At 39.5% G+C, this 17,575-nt stretch overlaps 1 protein-coding gene across 3 annotated transcripts in view; it reads right to left on the bottom strand.

Annotated features, from left to right (window-relative positions):
- Positions 1–17,204, bottom strand: part of ZNF451 (zinc finger protein 451) — a 34,987-nt gene extending 17,783 nt beyond the window's left edge. The window contains exons 1-9 of one of the 3 annotated variants that reach the window (XM_066314966.1): positions 16,790–17,204; positions 11,372–11,455; positions 10,081–10,206; positions 8,666–8,777; positions 7,928–8,078; positions 6,443–6,569; positions 5,144–5,297; positions 3,059–3,206; positions 886–2,537 (exon numbers count right to left, since the gene is read on the bottom strand). In XM_066314966.1, the coding sequence (XP_066171063.1) occupies positions 886–2,537; positions 3,059–3,206; positions 5,144–5,297; positions 6,443–6,569; positions 7,928–8,078; positions 8,666–8,777; positions 10,081–10,206; positions 11,372–11,455; positions 16,790–16,870 (2,635 nt within the window). In that variant the 5' untranslated portion in view covers positions 16,871–17,204. The remainder of the gene's footprint in view (positions 1–885; positions 2,538–3,058; positions 3,207–5,143; positions 5,298–6,442; positions 6,570–7,927; positions 8,079–8,665; positions 8,778–10,080; positions 10,207–11,371; positions 11,456–16,789) is intronic. The other 2 variants (XM_066314965.1, XM_066314964.1) reach the window with 2 other exon arrangements.
- Between the last annotated feature and the right edge of the window lie 371 nt (positions 17,205–17,575).

The raw sequence follows: 17,575 nt of genomic DNA, 5'->3' as shown, positions 1-17,575 counted from the left end.
TATGGTGGTGCAGACCTGCATAGTTTTGTGATAAGCACAGAAAGCTGTCATCCTGCACCAAGACATTTTAATAACTCATTTAATATCCAGCTGTGTACCTCTGACTGTGGCAAGTCTCTGTGACATTCAATTGCTTGCATGCATAAAAGCACATAAAATGTTTAGATATGTACTTTTTGCTGTACTTCTAACATAAACGTCAACCTCTTAATCAAAAGCATTATCATACCACTAGTAATCAAGAAACACTTCCAATTTCTGAATACAAGGTACACCTTCTGCACTCTGGATGTCATTCTTAGAAGTGATAATGAACTTGAAAAAAATTGCATGCTTGAGGGGAAAAAAAAATACATACTGGAATATAAATTCTCAGCTGATACTGCTTTTTGGCAAGCTAAGAAAGCTGAGATGATGGTGATATAACAGCACTGCCCACACAGAAAGCACTAACATATATATTTACATATATAAAGAAGGCAAGTTTCTTCTGAATGTGTATGATAGATCACTTTTACAATTCCAGGCATTAGATCCCTAATTGGGGCATCCTTGATGGTCCTCTTCCTTTTAACACCAATTTATGCTCCAAACTAATTTGAAAATCAAATGTTTCGGTCTCAAGATTCTCACATCTGCCTTTTTGTTTGGATTTTTCTCAAGAGTTCATACTCATAACATATAACTAGAAATTGTGGAGTCTGAGTTTTGGAAATTCAAGCACAAAATGAGAATTCAGTATTTGAGAAATAACAAGTACTAAATTCTGAGCTCATTTATAGACTGGATGTAACCAAATGGTATGTGGCATGTACTGACAATAAAACAGAGTGTGTTAAGGACAGCAATACTTTCAACTAACGTTGACAGAAATTTTCTACATACTTTCACTTAATTCTTCAGACTGTTCTAAGTCCTCATTTTTTATCTTCTTTCCCTCTATTCGGCCCTGTAAAGCAGAAAACTGTGGTCTGTCCTGAGTTTTGGATGGGGATGCTTGGAATTGCTGCCTGTGGGGTTTTCTGACAGCACAAGCCCCACTTGCTGAAAACTTGAATACTGTGTCTTCTGATTCTGATGCAAGACTTGATAGATCAGGTTTCTGCAGGAAGCAGTGTTTCATGTGATAGTGCTGATGTGCGCTTGGAAGATCATCAAAGTTTTTGTTGCATGCAGCACATCTAACAACATACATCTCTCCCTTAGGTTTTACAGATGTGTGACTCTTGAGGTGACTGTTCAAATCAGCAATATTCTGTGCTGTTACAGAACACAAGCAGCATCGAAACCATAAGTGTCCTTTCTGCAGCATGGTCTTCTGACAATTCTCATAATCGTTCCTCTTGTTGATCTTGGAGACATAAGCTGTCCGGCAACCACAGGTCAAACGGTCTCCTTGTTCGACTGGGAGGAAGTCCTCATCTTTTTTTATGGATAGTTCCATCTGCTCAGGCACAAATGTATAGTCCATGCTATGAAGCGCCTTGTAATGGGTTAGAAATTCTTCCTCTGTGTTGAAGAAGAGATCACCACAAAGGCCACAGAAGTATTTAGTCTGTATCTCCTGATTATGATGCTCTTGGAAGTGCCGCTGTAGTGTTCCTACTTTCCGAAAATGATTTCTGCATAAGCCACATGAATACCTGTGAAATGCATGGCTTTCCAAGGACATGCAATGTTGTTTAACACTCTCTTCAGATTCAAACATCTCCTCACAAATGCGGCACTGCCATTTTCCCACAACAGGATGACTTTCAGGGGAGAGCTCCACAGGGCCAGAAATGCAGTCTTCATCTCCACCTGCAGAAATGCTCACTGCATCAGAAGCAGATGGCATAGGTTCATCTTCTACAGCTTCTTGCTCATAGTAGTAACTATGTCCACCATGAAACTCAGTTATGTGTCCCATAATATCCTCTTCTCTAAGATCTACAGAGCATGCTCTGCACCAAAGAAGAAAATTAGTCAAGTGTGCTCCTCCATGGAACCGACTCATATGCAGGCGGATAATGCTTGAGTTTTCAGCCAGCTTTCCACACACAGCACATTTGTGACAGATCCTATTTGCTGATAAAATATGCTTTTCTACTGACTCTTCTGTAAAAAACTTTTGAAGGCATTCACAAAACCAGGCTTTTACTTTACAAGCACTACCTTGACTTTGGTTTGTGACTTTATCTTCACTTTTATCTTTTAAATTACTCTTCCGTTTTGGAGGAGAAGATGCCATTTCGCTGGAGGACTCATCTGTACTCAAATGTCTTTTAAGTAGTGGTCTTGACCGTTCCACAATGTGGCACAACTGAGACTGATTTTTACGTTTTCCATTGACATGGCAGAACATTAAGATGGACTCTTCCAGTGTAGTAAAAACTCTAATGTTATGTCGAGTGGTTTGTTTGTGTTGGGTCATCTGATTCTTATCAGCAAACAGCTCATCACAGTTCTCACAGTAACCTTTCATTTTAAATATCTCTGCAACTTGGACGATGCTTTTCTTTGACAGCGCCATGGGCCCAGAATTATAACAACGTGTTCTGAAATGGATTAAAAACATAAAGAGTTTGTATCACAACCTGAAATATTTTTAAACTCTCAAGATGTACTTCATATATTACCAAGTAGCTACAGCAGTAAGTGCATGGAAACTGTCCTCTATGTACTTTAACCCACCTACCAGCTTGCCAACAAAACCATGCAATGTATATTTAGTCTCTGAACTTTGAAGATAATTAGGTGCTAGTTTCCAAAGTTAGCATGTAGATTGATGGTTATGTTTTTGACTGTACATTTTCAAAATCAAATGCTGTCAACATAGAAATAGTGGAACAGAGAATAGCTTTTGTTATTCTGTTACAGAAAATACAAAAAGGATCCTGACACTGATCAGCTTTCTGCAGTGTGAGGTAAACTTAAGAGGGCAGGCTTTTCTTAAGGAACTCAACATTCAGAGGATCCTAGCTGGCCTGAAATCCACTAGTACCACGAAAAGCATGTCTGCACAGCTGTCATTGATCTACGGATGTTCACACTACAAAGACAACTGCCTTTCACAAACCTGAAATGAGCTGTTAATTCCATATGTGAGCGCAGTATCTTGAAGCAAGACATACACTTCACTTGGAAGGAGACCTCTTTGCACAGAGATATCAAGAGGTTCTTTGCAAAGGATGGAAAAGGTAGTGGACAGTCAGACTTCAATGCATCTATAAAACGGAATGGCAGAAAGTGTAACCACACTGAGTTTTTCCACAGAATTTCAGCTCTCTGATGACACAATTACTATTGCTACTTATTTGTCACAGGGTTCAGAAAGCACCTTAACAAATGTCAGCTGAGCTACAGTAACCGTGCAATGAAAGCTGTAACTAAATCCTGAATTTTTTAAACTTCTGTAACTATCTTATACCTGAATCTGCTTGCATCTTGCTTTTTCACACCGTGTGACTGACTTTACTTTCCTTTTCCTCCTTCTACAATGCCAAGTCAGTATCCCTCTTAGATTCTTACCTTCTTCTCCTCCACCTATTACCAGCTGTCTGCAATTAATACGTAAATTTTTGTTGTAAGCCATAGAGTTTTTTTTTTCAAAAAGCATTTAATTTATTTCACAAGTTCCCACACACCCTTGACCATCTCCTTCCTTCCCATCCTTAATGTTAATTCTTAAATTTTTAGATGCAAGACTTTCTGTTGTTCTGAGTATTTACTCCACAGATAACTTCTGGTACCAGCAAAATAAGAAAATTCTACTGAAAAGAGAATGGTAAATGGTTTGTGGGTTATATATTGTTCAAGTTCTGCACCTTCTCAGGCAGGTAAATTCCCTTTGATTTTTCTGTTTCAGTGAAATGTGATGATCAGCAGGCAGTAATTTGAGGTTTTGTCTTTCAGCTAACTTCACTGGCAGATCTCAGGCCATGCTGACAATTATTAATCATGAAGCCTTACTAATGCAAAGTAAAAAATGGAGCACTCAATTTTTTGTTCTGAGTTAAGCACTCTCCATTTCTAAAGAAGAAAACACTAACTTGTACTTTCAAATATTTCAAAGCAATAGCTCACCAGTAATCTTTTTTAAAATCTATGACCTGAATTTAAAAGCATCTGCAGTCATCACATTCAGAATTAATAACCTATTTGGGAATAAAAGTACATTAGAGTGAGAATGCATAAGGGAAAGTATAACGATGCAGCTGATTTGTCACTTCACTACATGAAGGCAGCAGAAGTGACTTGACCTGCAGGGGATTCCTTTAAAGCCTGCCTTTTCTGTACATTTCCTGCAGCCACTCTAGGGGACAGCAGAAGTCAAAGATATACTTACTAAGATGAGAAATAACTATATGAATTTTTTTGGCCACATAGGCTTGTCCAGAGAGTTACAATCTCTAAAGTATGGCCACTTAGCAGTTTAGCTAACATTGAAGTAAATGCCTTAATGCCTATTGCTTATGTCAAAAATTAAAAATTGACATAAACAGTACAGCTATGTTGGACATTAACCCTGCTTGCCAGTACCATAATCAGACACCTCTTTCCTCTGGACTTTATTAAGCATGGTTCAGGATCTTGCCAGCTCACAACATAACCAGTATTTCAGCCTTCAGCAGCCATGTAGTCTGTGCAGGCCACCAGACTGGCAGCAATGCTCCAGCTAAGCACCCTAAATTTGCAATTACATGTAGAAGACATTCTCATAAGTCTTTGCCATCAGGAATGCAAAGGACACTGGCAAGAAAAATAGCCTCCAAGCACACTAGAGAAAGCAGAGTAAGATGAAAAAAACTCAACAGCCACTCTGACTGAAACTGAAAAAGAAGTTTATGTGCTTTGCCCTGAGTCTCTATCAACATGCTAAATGTAAACTTTTTAGGAAAGTAGTCACTTGTATGGACTCACTGGAGGATGGAGTCATGTGAGAGACTCGGCAGCATCTCATAGTGTGATAGAGGAATCACTTCTACACAAAACGACGAATTTCAATGCATCACATTTAAGATATTAAAAGAAAAACAAGAATTCATTAATAACAAATTTTAAAGCCTAAAGCTTTTTTACGCAGCAGAAAAATATAAGTCACTTCCTGTCTTAAGGATGATTTATCAGAAAAAATGATACAATACACTTAATAGCAACATACCACTCAGTTCAGAAACCGGGAGGACGTGGTTCTCTCGTGACATATGCTGCAAACACTCATCTCTTCTGGTGAAAAGGAGAAAGCAGTTTGGGCATGCAAAACACTGAATATGTTGTGGAGGAATACCTTTTTTATGCCCATCATTTTCATTTAGCTGGAAGAGAAAATTATCTATTTAGGAAACAAATTAAGTCAAGAAACCAGTCCCAGTTCTCATGTCCTCCCATTCCTCTCTCATTTCTGTGGTAATATTTTCACTTTTAGGTTTTCAGCTACCACATTTATATTTATCTACAGCCTACCCCTCTACACTTCAGCTCACAAGACACAAGGAACTGACCAAAGTACCACTGTCAAACCCAGCTACTCATCACTCCTTACTACACTGCCAACTTTTCCATCCCCTTCTTGCACCACTGGGACTAAGTACCTTACCAGGGACTATGGGTTCCAGTAATTCTTAGCCATTCCCTTTACACAGGCTCTCAGAAAAACTTCCCTCTGTCAATTAGCCAGCTGTTTTACCTCATGTCATTTCTTCTCTAATCTTGCTAACCTCTAACTCTCCAAAATGCTGCTCCTCAGAGTAGCCTGAAAGGTCAGTGACTTTTGTAGAAGCAAACTCCTTCCACGCTCTTTGCTTTCTACTTCAGAGCTCTGCCTTCAGGGCAAAAATCCTTTAGTTCTGCTTCTGCTATTTTTGCTTGCTTCCTTCTACATCACTCCAAGAATCTTCATTATATGCTCAGATCTTTGACTGCAAAATTTATTCTGATTTTCAGGAATTCTAAAACTTCCTCAAATTTAATGCAGCCTCTGAAGACTAGGTGAGAATATTTGTTATGAAAACACCCAATTTTGAAAATGCTATCCATTATCCAATTCAATACTAGATTGCTTAAATAAAATCCTCATCTCCTTTCTGCTGCTTCTCTTTGCTGTCACTTATTTCACCCTAACTTCCTGTCTTTACTTTTATAGTTTTGGAAATGCAAAAAAATAGGGAATACCTATCAATAACCTCAATAGATGGACCAGAGGTTCAAGACAGAACTATGGTCCTCTTGCAAGCATACTAAAAAGTACAACCTCATGGCCACATCTAAAGGGAATCCTGTCAGCCTACACCAAGTGTTTGAAACACAGCAGAACCAGAGAAAAATATAATGAAGAGTAAAAGAGAGGAGAGAGTTAAAGAAAAAACAAAACAAAAACCAAAACCAAAATCAATACATAATTTTAAGTCTTAAACCCTCTACTACATTCAGTCAGGTGAGTTATTCATCCTTATACTCTTGCCTTAGATAAAAGATGATCACTGTACTGCTGAGAGGTTGAAAACCTTTCGCAGCATATCACACAGGCAACAGCGTTATGTGGGGGTCCATGTAATGTGACTGTTGGGTCACAAGGAGAATGATCAAACCTGGAGAAGAAGAAACAATTAGCAAACTAGTCCCCTCTAAATAGTCAAATAACTTTTTTTAAATGGGAAAAATTCTGTCCTTTGAAGCTATCAGACAGACAAAAACTCCCTATCTAACCAACCTAAACTACAAAAAATTTCTTACTTTCCCTATCATGAAATGTATCAGTTTAAGTGTCCTACACAGAGATGATTCTCCCTGTACCTTACATGTTAAAATGACCACTCTGGAGAGAAATCATATTGCTTTTAAGAGAACTAACAAAGCCTTAATTTCCTACATAGACATTTTTATAATTTATTTATTTTATCTCCCTGTACTAGTTCTGGTTGGTATGGACGTCATTTTTTGTAGCAGCTTGTATGGTTGCTGTGTTTGGGATTTATGAACAACAGTGCTGATAGCACAGAGAAGTTTTAGTTATTGCTGAGCAGTGCTTGCACAGCGTCAAGGTCTTCTCCGCTTTTCAGACTGTCCCACCAGCAAAATAGTGGGAGACACAGCTGGGAGAGCTGACCTCAAATGGCCGAACAGACATCCCACAGCATAAGACATCATGCTCAGCAATAAAAGTTGGGTGGAGGAGGAAGAGGAGATAGCTGGAAGACAAATGCCATCACTCCAAGTAACTATCAGGTGTGATAGAGCTCTCAATTCTGTATTTTGCTTCGCATGTGCACACAGCTTTTGCTTTGCTTATTGAACTGTTTTTACCTCAGCCCAGAGTTTTCTCACTTTTACCCTACATCCCACCAGGGTAAGTGAGCAGCTATGTGGGGCTGAGCTGCCTATGGGGCTTAACCCAGGACACTCTCCTCAGCTCCTCACCATCCTGCCTACAGACACATTCACTAGTTAAAAGGCAGTATCTGCTGGAATTGAACACAGATACATTGAGTACTGACTAGCAAGACCAGCTATGAACAGACAGCCTGTAGCTTTTGTTCCTCTTTCCCTGCATTAGGGGCTTTTCTTTTTATCTTAGATCAACTTGTATAAGTTAGCCTTTTTCATTTATTTCAAGTTGGGATGAAGGTACAACTAAACTGGAGTACGGAAATCTAACTCCACAAAAAACCTGCAGATATTAAAATATGCTCAATAAGAGGAAGACATCAACTGTGAATGAAAAAAACAAAAACAAACTACACATACCAAGTAAAAAACTAAACCAAACCAACAACAAAAAAACCCCCATAAAGCTCATCTATATAAATTTTAACATATTAATTTGCTCTAAAAATTGAGCTTTGTCAGTACAGGGAATTTAAAGCAGACTTGATGCTGATGTCCTAAGTTAGAGCATATTCTTTTATTATTACTCCTTGCACTGAACTCTTGCAATGTATCTCCTTACCTTTGAAGGTGACCTAGAAGAAGATGTACATTATCAAACTGTCTGTTGCAATGCATCACAGGACAACATTTGGGACTGCTGCTGACTTGAGTCTGACCTTTCCTCTCATAAACACCTCTTCTTCCACCATTAACAGAGCCAGGTTTCAGACCTGTGTTCCAAGACAAAGTACTTAACCAGAAGCTGAACCACAGAGGCTTAAGAAAACAAGTAACACACAAGCCCTAAAACATTCCAGAATCAAACTGTAGTGATTCTTAAAAGCAAACTAACAATCTACTCACTTTCCTTCAATCCTACGACACTAAGTCTGCTCTTTCACTGCCTCTTCAATTCCCAGTAGTGTAACTTTTCAAACAGTTTGACGCTCTTCCTCCAGGTCCTCCAGGCAGTATTTTAAATTCATTAAACATTGTGAAATTACATTTGCACTTTCCTAAGCCACAGTTCAACAGTAGTATTTTTTTCTTCCTATTAACTTTGCTTATAAAAATAATTGTTAACATTGCCTTACTGGTTTTTAGACTTCGTATCTTTCATTTTCTAAGTAGCAAAGCATTGCAGGAATAGCTTTCATGGAAATAAATCTTTAGGAACTTTCTAATTATGTGCCCTAGCAAAATATAGTAGGATTTGGTTATGCACAAGGTACTTGCAAGCTCAACACAATTTTCACATGTTCTACTCTGTCATGCAGGACTTAGAAACCATCACTCACACTTAGTTTTCTATTCTTACCTGGCATTTTTAACCACTGGTCCACACATAACCTTGCAGCTTCTGTATCACTGTGCTCCCGAATAAATTCTAATTCTTGTAACCCATGAGCATATTGGGAATCAACTTTCTCCTAAAGGAAAAAAACATAACAGAGAATGTTGTGATCAAATTTAAAAAAAAATTAAAAAAATTACGTATGTATCTCAAAACTTACATATGGGTTCCTAAAAAAATACACCCATGAAAACCTAAGTGAGGGAAAAAAAGTCTTACAACTGGACTGACTTCTGTTTAATACAATAAAAATGGAATGTAATAAAAAAAAAAGAAAAAAAAAAAAGAAAATGGCATTTTCACTTTGAAGACTAAATTTAAATCTGCACTTTGCATTACCTGGTGAAGAGTGAAGAGCCAAGCAGGAGGAAAATATTCATCTTTAACAAATAGGTCCTCTAGCCTTCATTCTCAAGCTGCTTTAAAAGCTACACAGTTATCTCTGACTCCACTTTACAGTTGAAAAACTGCATGTGGAGACATAAACAGAATGCCAAATTCAAAGTGGAAGAGACAGAAGAGGGATGTAGGCCTCCAGACTTCAAGGCTACCTTGGAGTGTATCTAATCTAGCCTTTTACTCCATTGTACTACAGCTGCATTGTCTACCACAGACTGTAACAAACTGTAAATATAGTAGAATTATGTGATTTTAAAAGCTGTTAACAGTGTTGAGAAAATTAGACTGGGAAGTCAGTACATTTTGCCAACTCTGGATTTACATTTGTCCCTGTTCAATTCCATGAAGTTCTTGTAATCCCACTTCTTCAAGATGTCCAGCTCCTACTGAGAGCAGTCCTGTCATTTACACTGTAACTCCCAGTTTGTAACAAAAGCAAGAAGTATATTCTTTTCAAATGGCTGCAAAGTGCAACTAATAGGACTCAACCTTAAAATTATGCCTTAAATGTTGAAAATTTTATCCCATTATGAAATACTACCTGATACAGATTTATTGTGGCAAACAGCTTCCCAAAAATCTCACACAAAAGCAGGTAAATAGCAATGCCTGCTGCATGGTGGTTTGTGATAACTGTTATTTTTCAATTAATTAAAAAAATTAGAGTACCAGAATAATTGATACTAAGGTTCCTCTGCTATATATACAAAGAAGAGAACAAGCTTTTGCCATTGGTTTTCATTCATTTAACTTTTCCGCCCTTAGGAACTGCAATAAGACTAGAAAACTGATCAGTTAAAAGCCACTGAAAAGACAAAGTCCATGCTGTGTTTCACACAATGCCTCAGAAGCAGAAGTCCAGGCGCTAATTCCAGGCATGACTCATCAATATTTTTATTTACTTAGTAGTGAAAACGAAAGCACTTGTGACTACAACGCCTTTATTATGCAATTCTTCCAAAATAAAACACATCCAATACCTTAAAGGCTTTGTTTTTCTCCTCTTTTTGCTGCTTCTCTACTTCAACATGGCGTGCCAGACGATCCAGGGTTGATGCAACTCGTTCCTTTTGATAGTCAATGTGATCCTTTCTCTTAGTATTTCTCTACAATTGGAAAGTCAGTCTTATTAGGTGATTGTTACAAAACAGACACTAATATAGTGAAAAGTGGTGCCAAGCATTGTGACATAATTCACTAAAGATACTCTTATCCTAAGTTCCATGAGCTACCTTGTAGCTTTCTCTTCCTTTTTACCAGCATCTGTAACTTCTGTTAAAAAACAAATAAAAAACCCAACCCCTCCCCTCCACATATTCAAGACAATTCAACATAAACATTAGCCTCACATGCAGTAGAGGAACATGCATGATTGTGCTGAGTGTCCTAGAAGTCTCCAACAAATGAATAGTTAAGTCAGTTCTTCTAAAGTAAACAAAATCCCTCCTGACTTCAAAGCCAACATGCAGCCCATCTAAAAAAACTGAGAACTACCTTCACTCTTGCTCTAACACTGCCCACTATCCTCAAAAAAGGCAGACGGTGAGCTTTTTCTAGCCTAAGGGATAGGCCATATACTGTAGTTTCCTCTTACACAGTCAGCTCTACTAATGATCCCTGTAATGTCAGCAGCTTGTGCATGGACAGATCACCTTTCCTTAAAGAATCAGAATTATTACAAACACCCTTTGCTGCAACACAGGAAAACAAAGTCAAAAGATAGTCACTGCTGCCAAGACCAGCTCCAGTAGGGTCTATCAAATCCCTTTTCAAAGGCCTTGTAGAGCAGGCAGAATAAGTTTGGGGGATAGATAGAGCCCTGCTTCTGACTTGTACATTCTTAGAATGGATTATGAAGGATTAGGCTAAGACCAGCCTGTCATTGGAACAAGGTCATTCAACCCATAAATTGTTCCTAAAAGGTTATTTCAGAAAGAAAAGGCCTGGTAGTAGAGCAGATATGTTTTCAGGCTAGAAACTGGACACCCTGATTTCTGAGGCTGCATGTAATTTTATTTCCCCACACTTGTTAAGATGACTGAAAGACACAATAACCAAGTGATTTCAAGGCAGAAAAAACGGCACTGGAAAAAGTGAAGTGCTGGTATTCTTGCTTTTCAGTCAACAGCAAGTAGAAAAATAAAAAAATTAAATACTTTTTAAAAATACATCTAACAAGGCTTTTGTGAAGAGTGACTGATAGGAAAAAATACAGAAGACCAATCATTTTATTCAACCAAGATGTCCTAAAATACATCACAAAATACTCACATGAAAATTAGAACTGCTGTTAGGTTCTTCATCCCCACTGCTGACAAGATCAATGCATTCAAGGACAGGCCTTAAAGGTCCTTCCTGGAAAAAAAGTGTAAAAAATGCACACACAAAAGCATTAAATTGTCTTCCTCAGAGATAAAATGTACCATCTCTGCCTTACATTGGCAGTTTCTTCAAGATATTAACAATCAATTACACAGGACAGGCTAGGAAGACCTACTGCCTCATGATGAGTAGCAGAGAGAAAAGCAGCATGGAATCCTTTCTGCTGCTCTTAATGCATCTCATTCTTTACATTCTTCCACCTTTCAAGGCAGTAAAGCTGTTCAGCTGGGCAGGCATGAACAGTCCTCTGTCTCACTGGGGAGAAGAGGGATGAAATCTTGGACAGATGACAAAAGCTTCTATGAATCAAGCTGTCAGCCTCCAATTACCCCCAAAGAGTAACTCTTTATGATTAAATAAACATAACATGGCTTTCTAAATGAAATACTAGAAAAAAATCCACTGCAGATTTGCTTCTTTAGAAACTGACAGGCTCTGCAACACTTTTAAGAAACTAAACCTTTAATAAACAGGTGTTAGAAAGTAAGAGTTCAAAACACACTCTGACCACCTGACTGTCCAATCAGGTCAATAATGTATTTTGAAATGTTCAGCTCTGATCCTAACAGCTCCTTCAAGGGCAGAGATTTTTCTTATTTGTGTTTACTTACTCTTAGGGTTCAAAAACTAATCAAAACTTATAAAATTACAGCTGAAATGCAGAGTAACTTGCTTTCAAGCCTAGAAGTTCAACCGATCAAAACCAATAAATTTAATTATTACACTTGTTTAAATGTTTTCTTCACATATGAAATGTTCTTTTTCCTTCCAAAATCCTTTTTTTATGCAATTTTTGTGTAATATTTACCTCCACACAAGATAAGCCTCACACCGAAAGTTATGAGAGTTTTAATTACTTTATTTTCCAGATGGTTCAACTAAATAGGAATGCAAAAAAGATGCCAACCCTGAGGATTCCATCACTACAGAAGAGTTAAGAAGCTGAAGATCAGAGAGCTTCATTCCACCTGCTCTAACTCCCCACCAGATGAGTGGGGGAGTAAATCTTGGCACACAAAGAGTGCAATTTAAAAAACCAACATGGACAAGCTCTCTCTGAAGCTGGGGCTTCTCTGGCTGACTAAACTGGCATACCTGGCACCCAGAAAGACATAAAACTATTCAGATGTACTAGCACTAAGATATGCTCACCCTTCACAGTTAGCAGTAGATCCTTCACATTCAAAGAAAAAAACAAAAAACAGAGAAACACAAACCCCAACCCCCCCCAAAAATAACAACAATCCAACCAAAAACAAAACAACGAAACACCCGACCTAAAAAACCCACCAAAACCTAACATGATCCACTTCTAAATTACTTCCCTGAACAATCTTTAAAAGCCGTCGTTCTCACAAACCATCAGCCACTGAGCGACAAACAAAAATCACAGCTATTTCTGTGAGTAGAAGAATTTATAGGTTTTTATTTCTCCAGGCAGCTGTGACATCTCTGCTGTTATTCACAGCTTGCCTGGAAGCATCACCAGGACTCTAATTTCACTATGTTATGCAAAATGCCCAGTTTAACTGTTAATACAATCATATTTGTTTAACTGGTGACTGGTTAGACGAAGCCTCATACTCATCTCCAAGGACAATTTCTTCTCAAGGAGTTCTGTGAAGCTCATTTTTACCCCAAAGTCTTCTCCAAAAGCCCTAAACTGTGGTCTCTCTCTCATGCTCTTCCTCATTTCACGCAATCTTCAGGTGATCTGGCCTAGCTAACAGACTCCTTGTCCACTGACACACCAGGCAAGGTGTTCTGTTTGTTGTTTTAGCTTTATGTGCCTTCAGACCAAATTCCTAGTTTACTTAAACAGAACAATTCTGCATAATTGCACACACACCAGCATACAGGAAACATGGATCTAGCTTTCATGTATGTGACCACAAACTCACCTTTGACAAATAATTATGTGAGCATAATTGTATATACACATGTAAACATTCTTATTATCACAGAACAAGTTTATATTAAAGTAAATTTTAAAATATTTACACCAGTTGTACTATTTGTACTCTAAATCTCTGTCCCAGCAGACTTGAAACTTTAAAGACTGCTAAGAACTGACCAACGCAGTGAACCAACATGCACTTAACGAGTTTTGACTTTATAACCTAGCAAATACAAAAAATTCAAATTCTGGCTGACTTGGGATGGGTGCAGAAATGAAAGTTGCTTCCTAACACCACTACTGTTTTATTCAGTTCCTGCTGTGATGCAACTAGAAGCCAGAGCAACACACACTTCATTTAGAATATCTAATATTTAACACCACAGAGGGAAAGAAAGCAAAATCTTTAATTGGTAACTACCATGTTTCAGTGCATTACATTATCTCCTCTAAGTCTAATGCTTTTGGTACCAACTGTGGCAACGTGATTTATCTGTTTGCTCACAAGGCATTACAATTGTGAATTTCTTCACTCTTGCCTTATCCTTCCCAAGTAAGCAAAATGGGGGCAAGACCACCCTATGTTAAGAACACAGATGTATCAACTTGCACTGTAGATTAAATCATATTTCTCTGGTGTTTCAAACTTAACATTTCTCAAACTTAAAATGTAATGATTTTAAATGGACAAAATATGTTTTAATGAAGAATTAGAAGGTAGAAAATCATGGAAGAACAGTTTTAAGTTTCTTGAATGAGGGTGAATTGGACTACAAAAGCTGAAAATCTCTAGCAGCAGCAGACTGACAAAAAGTCCTTATTTGATGGAGCAAAAGTCCGACAGTATGAATTCCAACACTCCAGTACAAGTGAATAAAGTGGAAAAAAAACCTACCCAAAACCACAAAGAGAAACTGATCAAAGAAGTAAAAAACCCACATTAAACCCACATCCAGCCACATCAAGAAGAAAAAAAAAAAGAAAAAGAAGAGAAAAAGGAAGAAAAAACACAAATCACATGGCCTACAGCTACTTGTTTTCTATCAAAATGAGCACAGGTTGGGAAAACCCAGTTGCTTCTCTAATTCAAGTCATACAGTACCATTTTGTCCACTGGGTCTTTAGGACATGCACATAATCAGGAGGCATCCACACATACATAACCTTTATGAAGAGTGTAAGCTTCCAGTTATACACATTATTACATAGAAATGATGATCAAAAGCTAGCCGAGCAGTCTAGAAATCCTTTTGCAAAGTCCAAAGTCACCTTCGCTCAGAGGAGCAAATGAGATCTGAAGACATACTGCTAATATTAGGTGATGGCCAGGGTCACACACCTTTCCTTCATATTCATCAACTACAATAGCAAGCTCTTCATCACAGGATATTAATCCTGCACAAAATTTGAGCAGAGTCATCTTCCTATACTTAGCACCTCTCTTGGAAGCAATAGTCACTGGGACCACAAAGGAATCCTATTATCCAGAGGCAAAGCCAAGGGAAATAAAGGGTAGCCAGAAGTGTTGATTTTCTCTTTCAGTTACTGTTCTTGCTGCTCCAGCAGCTCTTCAATCCTTACACATTCCAAGACATACTAGCTTCCTTGGTCATTGACCAGTTTGAAGAAAATGAAGCTTATTCAGCCATGATCACAGAGTCATAGAATGGTCTGGGTTGGAAAGATCATCTTGTCCAACCCCCCTGCTGTGGGCAGGAACATCTTCCACTGGACCAGGCTGCTCAGAGCTCCCTCAAGCCTGGCCTTGAACACTCCCAGGAATGGAGGGGCATCCATAACTTACCTGGACAACCTGTTCCAGTGCCTCACCACCCTCACAGAAAAGAATTTCTTCCTATTATCTAACCTAAACATACTTTTAGTCTGAAGGCATTCCTCCTTGTCCTCTCGCTATATGCTCTCATTAAAAGCCCCTCTCCATCTTTTCTGTAGGCTTCCTCCAGCTGCTGGAAGGCTGCAATTAGGTCACCCTGAAGCCCTCTCTTTTCCAGGCTGAACAATCTCAGTTCTTAGTCCTTCCTCACAGGTGAGGTGCTCCATCCCTCCAATGTCTTGGTGACCCTCCTCTGGACTCATTCCATCAGATCCATGTCCTTCCTGTCCTGAGGACCCCAGAGCTGGATGCAGCACTGCAGGTAGGGTCTCACCAGAGCAGAGCAGAGGGGCAGGATCCCCTCCCTTGCCCTGCTGGCCACGCTGCTTTTGGTGCAGCCCAGGACACACTGCAATTTCTGGGCTGCAAGCACACATTGCCAGCTCATCCACCAACAATTCCAAGTCCTTCTCTGCAGATGCACATGAATATGTGTATATAATGAACTCTGAACTCATTAATCAATTTTGCCTAAATCAACCAAAATATTAAGATGTTTCAGAGATAATCACCTACTCATAATTTTTGCAAAAAAAACCCATTTATCCTTCATACTCGAGCACCTAAATACTCCTGCAGAAAAAGTCTGTATATTGAACTTTGGCTTTAATCAAACACTATACAAAATGAGGGAGGGGGGATCTAAAAATTATTCAGCATATTGCTCGAAAATGAGACAAATCTACAGAAAACCAGCCATTAAAAATACTGGCATCATTGAATCACTTTACCCTAGTAACATGACTTGCTCCTTCAAGAAAAACATATTTAGATATGTAGACGTGGCTCCTAGGAACATGGTTTAGTGCTGGGTTAATGGCTGGACCCAATGATCTTAATGGTCTTTTCCAACCTAAACAATTCTGTGATTCTGTGTAATCCTGCCACCTCTCACCACTGCACTGACGATACACTGAGGCCACAATACAGGCAACATTAAAAACATTCTGCTTCTCTTGGATAGCCAACAGATACAAGTGTTTTAAAGTCACATTCACAAAATGCATATTAGCATTAGACTAGGTGTTGTACAATAAAAAGCCCCTCACAATTCCAGAGGATTGTTTAAGGCCTCTAACTCATTATTTCCTTCTTCTTCTAAATTGAGTACAGTGATTTCAACACTGATTTGCAGAATGAGCAGTGATTTATTCCGTTAACTTCAGAGGGACTTTTCATGCTATGCAATACAATTACCAGCAAAGTTATCTACAGACCCTTCTTATATACCTCACTGATCACTGTAATACCCCCCTCACCTGCTCGGATACTCAAGACCACATTCTCTCTACAGGACCAACATCATCGTATAGCCTTCCAAGAAAAGGCACATAAACACTTAGGACTGAGCAGCTATCTGCCACATATATTCATAAATGAAATCATATTTGAGAGTAATGATTTACATCAAAATATAATCACCAACAGAGTCAATGAAGACCCCTCTCCTGTTTATTGATAGTGAAAGTGTGTATTTTAGAACAAGAAGTGAATTTCCAATGCAAGATCTACTTACTCCAATGAACTCAATCTCGTCTTCGCTATCAGAAGCTGGTGATTCACTCTTCTGAAAGCTGTCAGGGCTATGATTCTCCATTATCTAAACAGAAACAAAACATACTATATGATTTCACTTTGTAAGTTTCGTTTAACTATATAGCATTTTCCATTTTAGCTCTTCTTTGGCTTTATAGTCTATCTGTTTTCAACAAGTCTCTATCATTCACTCTCAATTATCAGCGACACCAGAATAAGTGATGAATGACTCTGACTCAAATCACGCTAATGTATTTTTCCAAGTATGTAAAACGTGGTTTAATCTACAAAGCATGCCAATACGTACACTCCTCCAGCAGCCATAGCTGCCGCGTAGCAGCTCAAGGACATGCCTGAGCCTGAAACCCCAACAAGAACCGAGACCCGAGTTCCAGCCCAGCGGCGCTCAGCCACCGACGAGCCGCGGCCGGCCCGTAACAGCCTAGGGCGAGTTCGGGCGTTTTTAGCAGCTGCGGCTGCTTCGGGCCGCGCTAGGACCGCGGCAGAGGGCCGAGCTTCCCGCTCCGGAGGAGCGGCGGGGGCCGCGGCGCTGACTCACGGCGGCGGAGCGCACGGCGCCGCGCCACCGGCTCTGAGGGCTCCGCGCGCCGGGCCCGCCCGCACCCGCCGCAACGGCCGCAACGGCGGCGCGCGCAGCGCCCGGCCCGCTCACCCGCCGCGCCCCTCGGGCACCAGCGCCGCGGCCCGCCGTGTCCCCGCTTCCTCCGCGGCCCGCCGGCGGGACCAGGGCGCCGTACGGCTCGCC

Source organism: Sylvia atricapilla, chromosome 3 (genome assembly GCF_009819655.1).
Source record: "Sylvia atricapilla isolate bSylAtr1 chromosome 3, bSylAtr1.pri, whole genome shotgun sequence".
NCBI classification, from domain to species: Eukaryota; Metazoa; Chordata; class Aves; order Passeriformes; family Sylviidae; genus Sylvia; species Sylvia atricapilla.
Note: the sequence above shows the minus strand (reverse complement) of the source record. Positions and strands in the feature narration are given on the sequence as shown.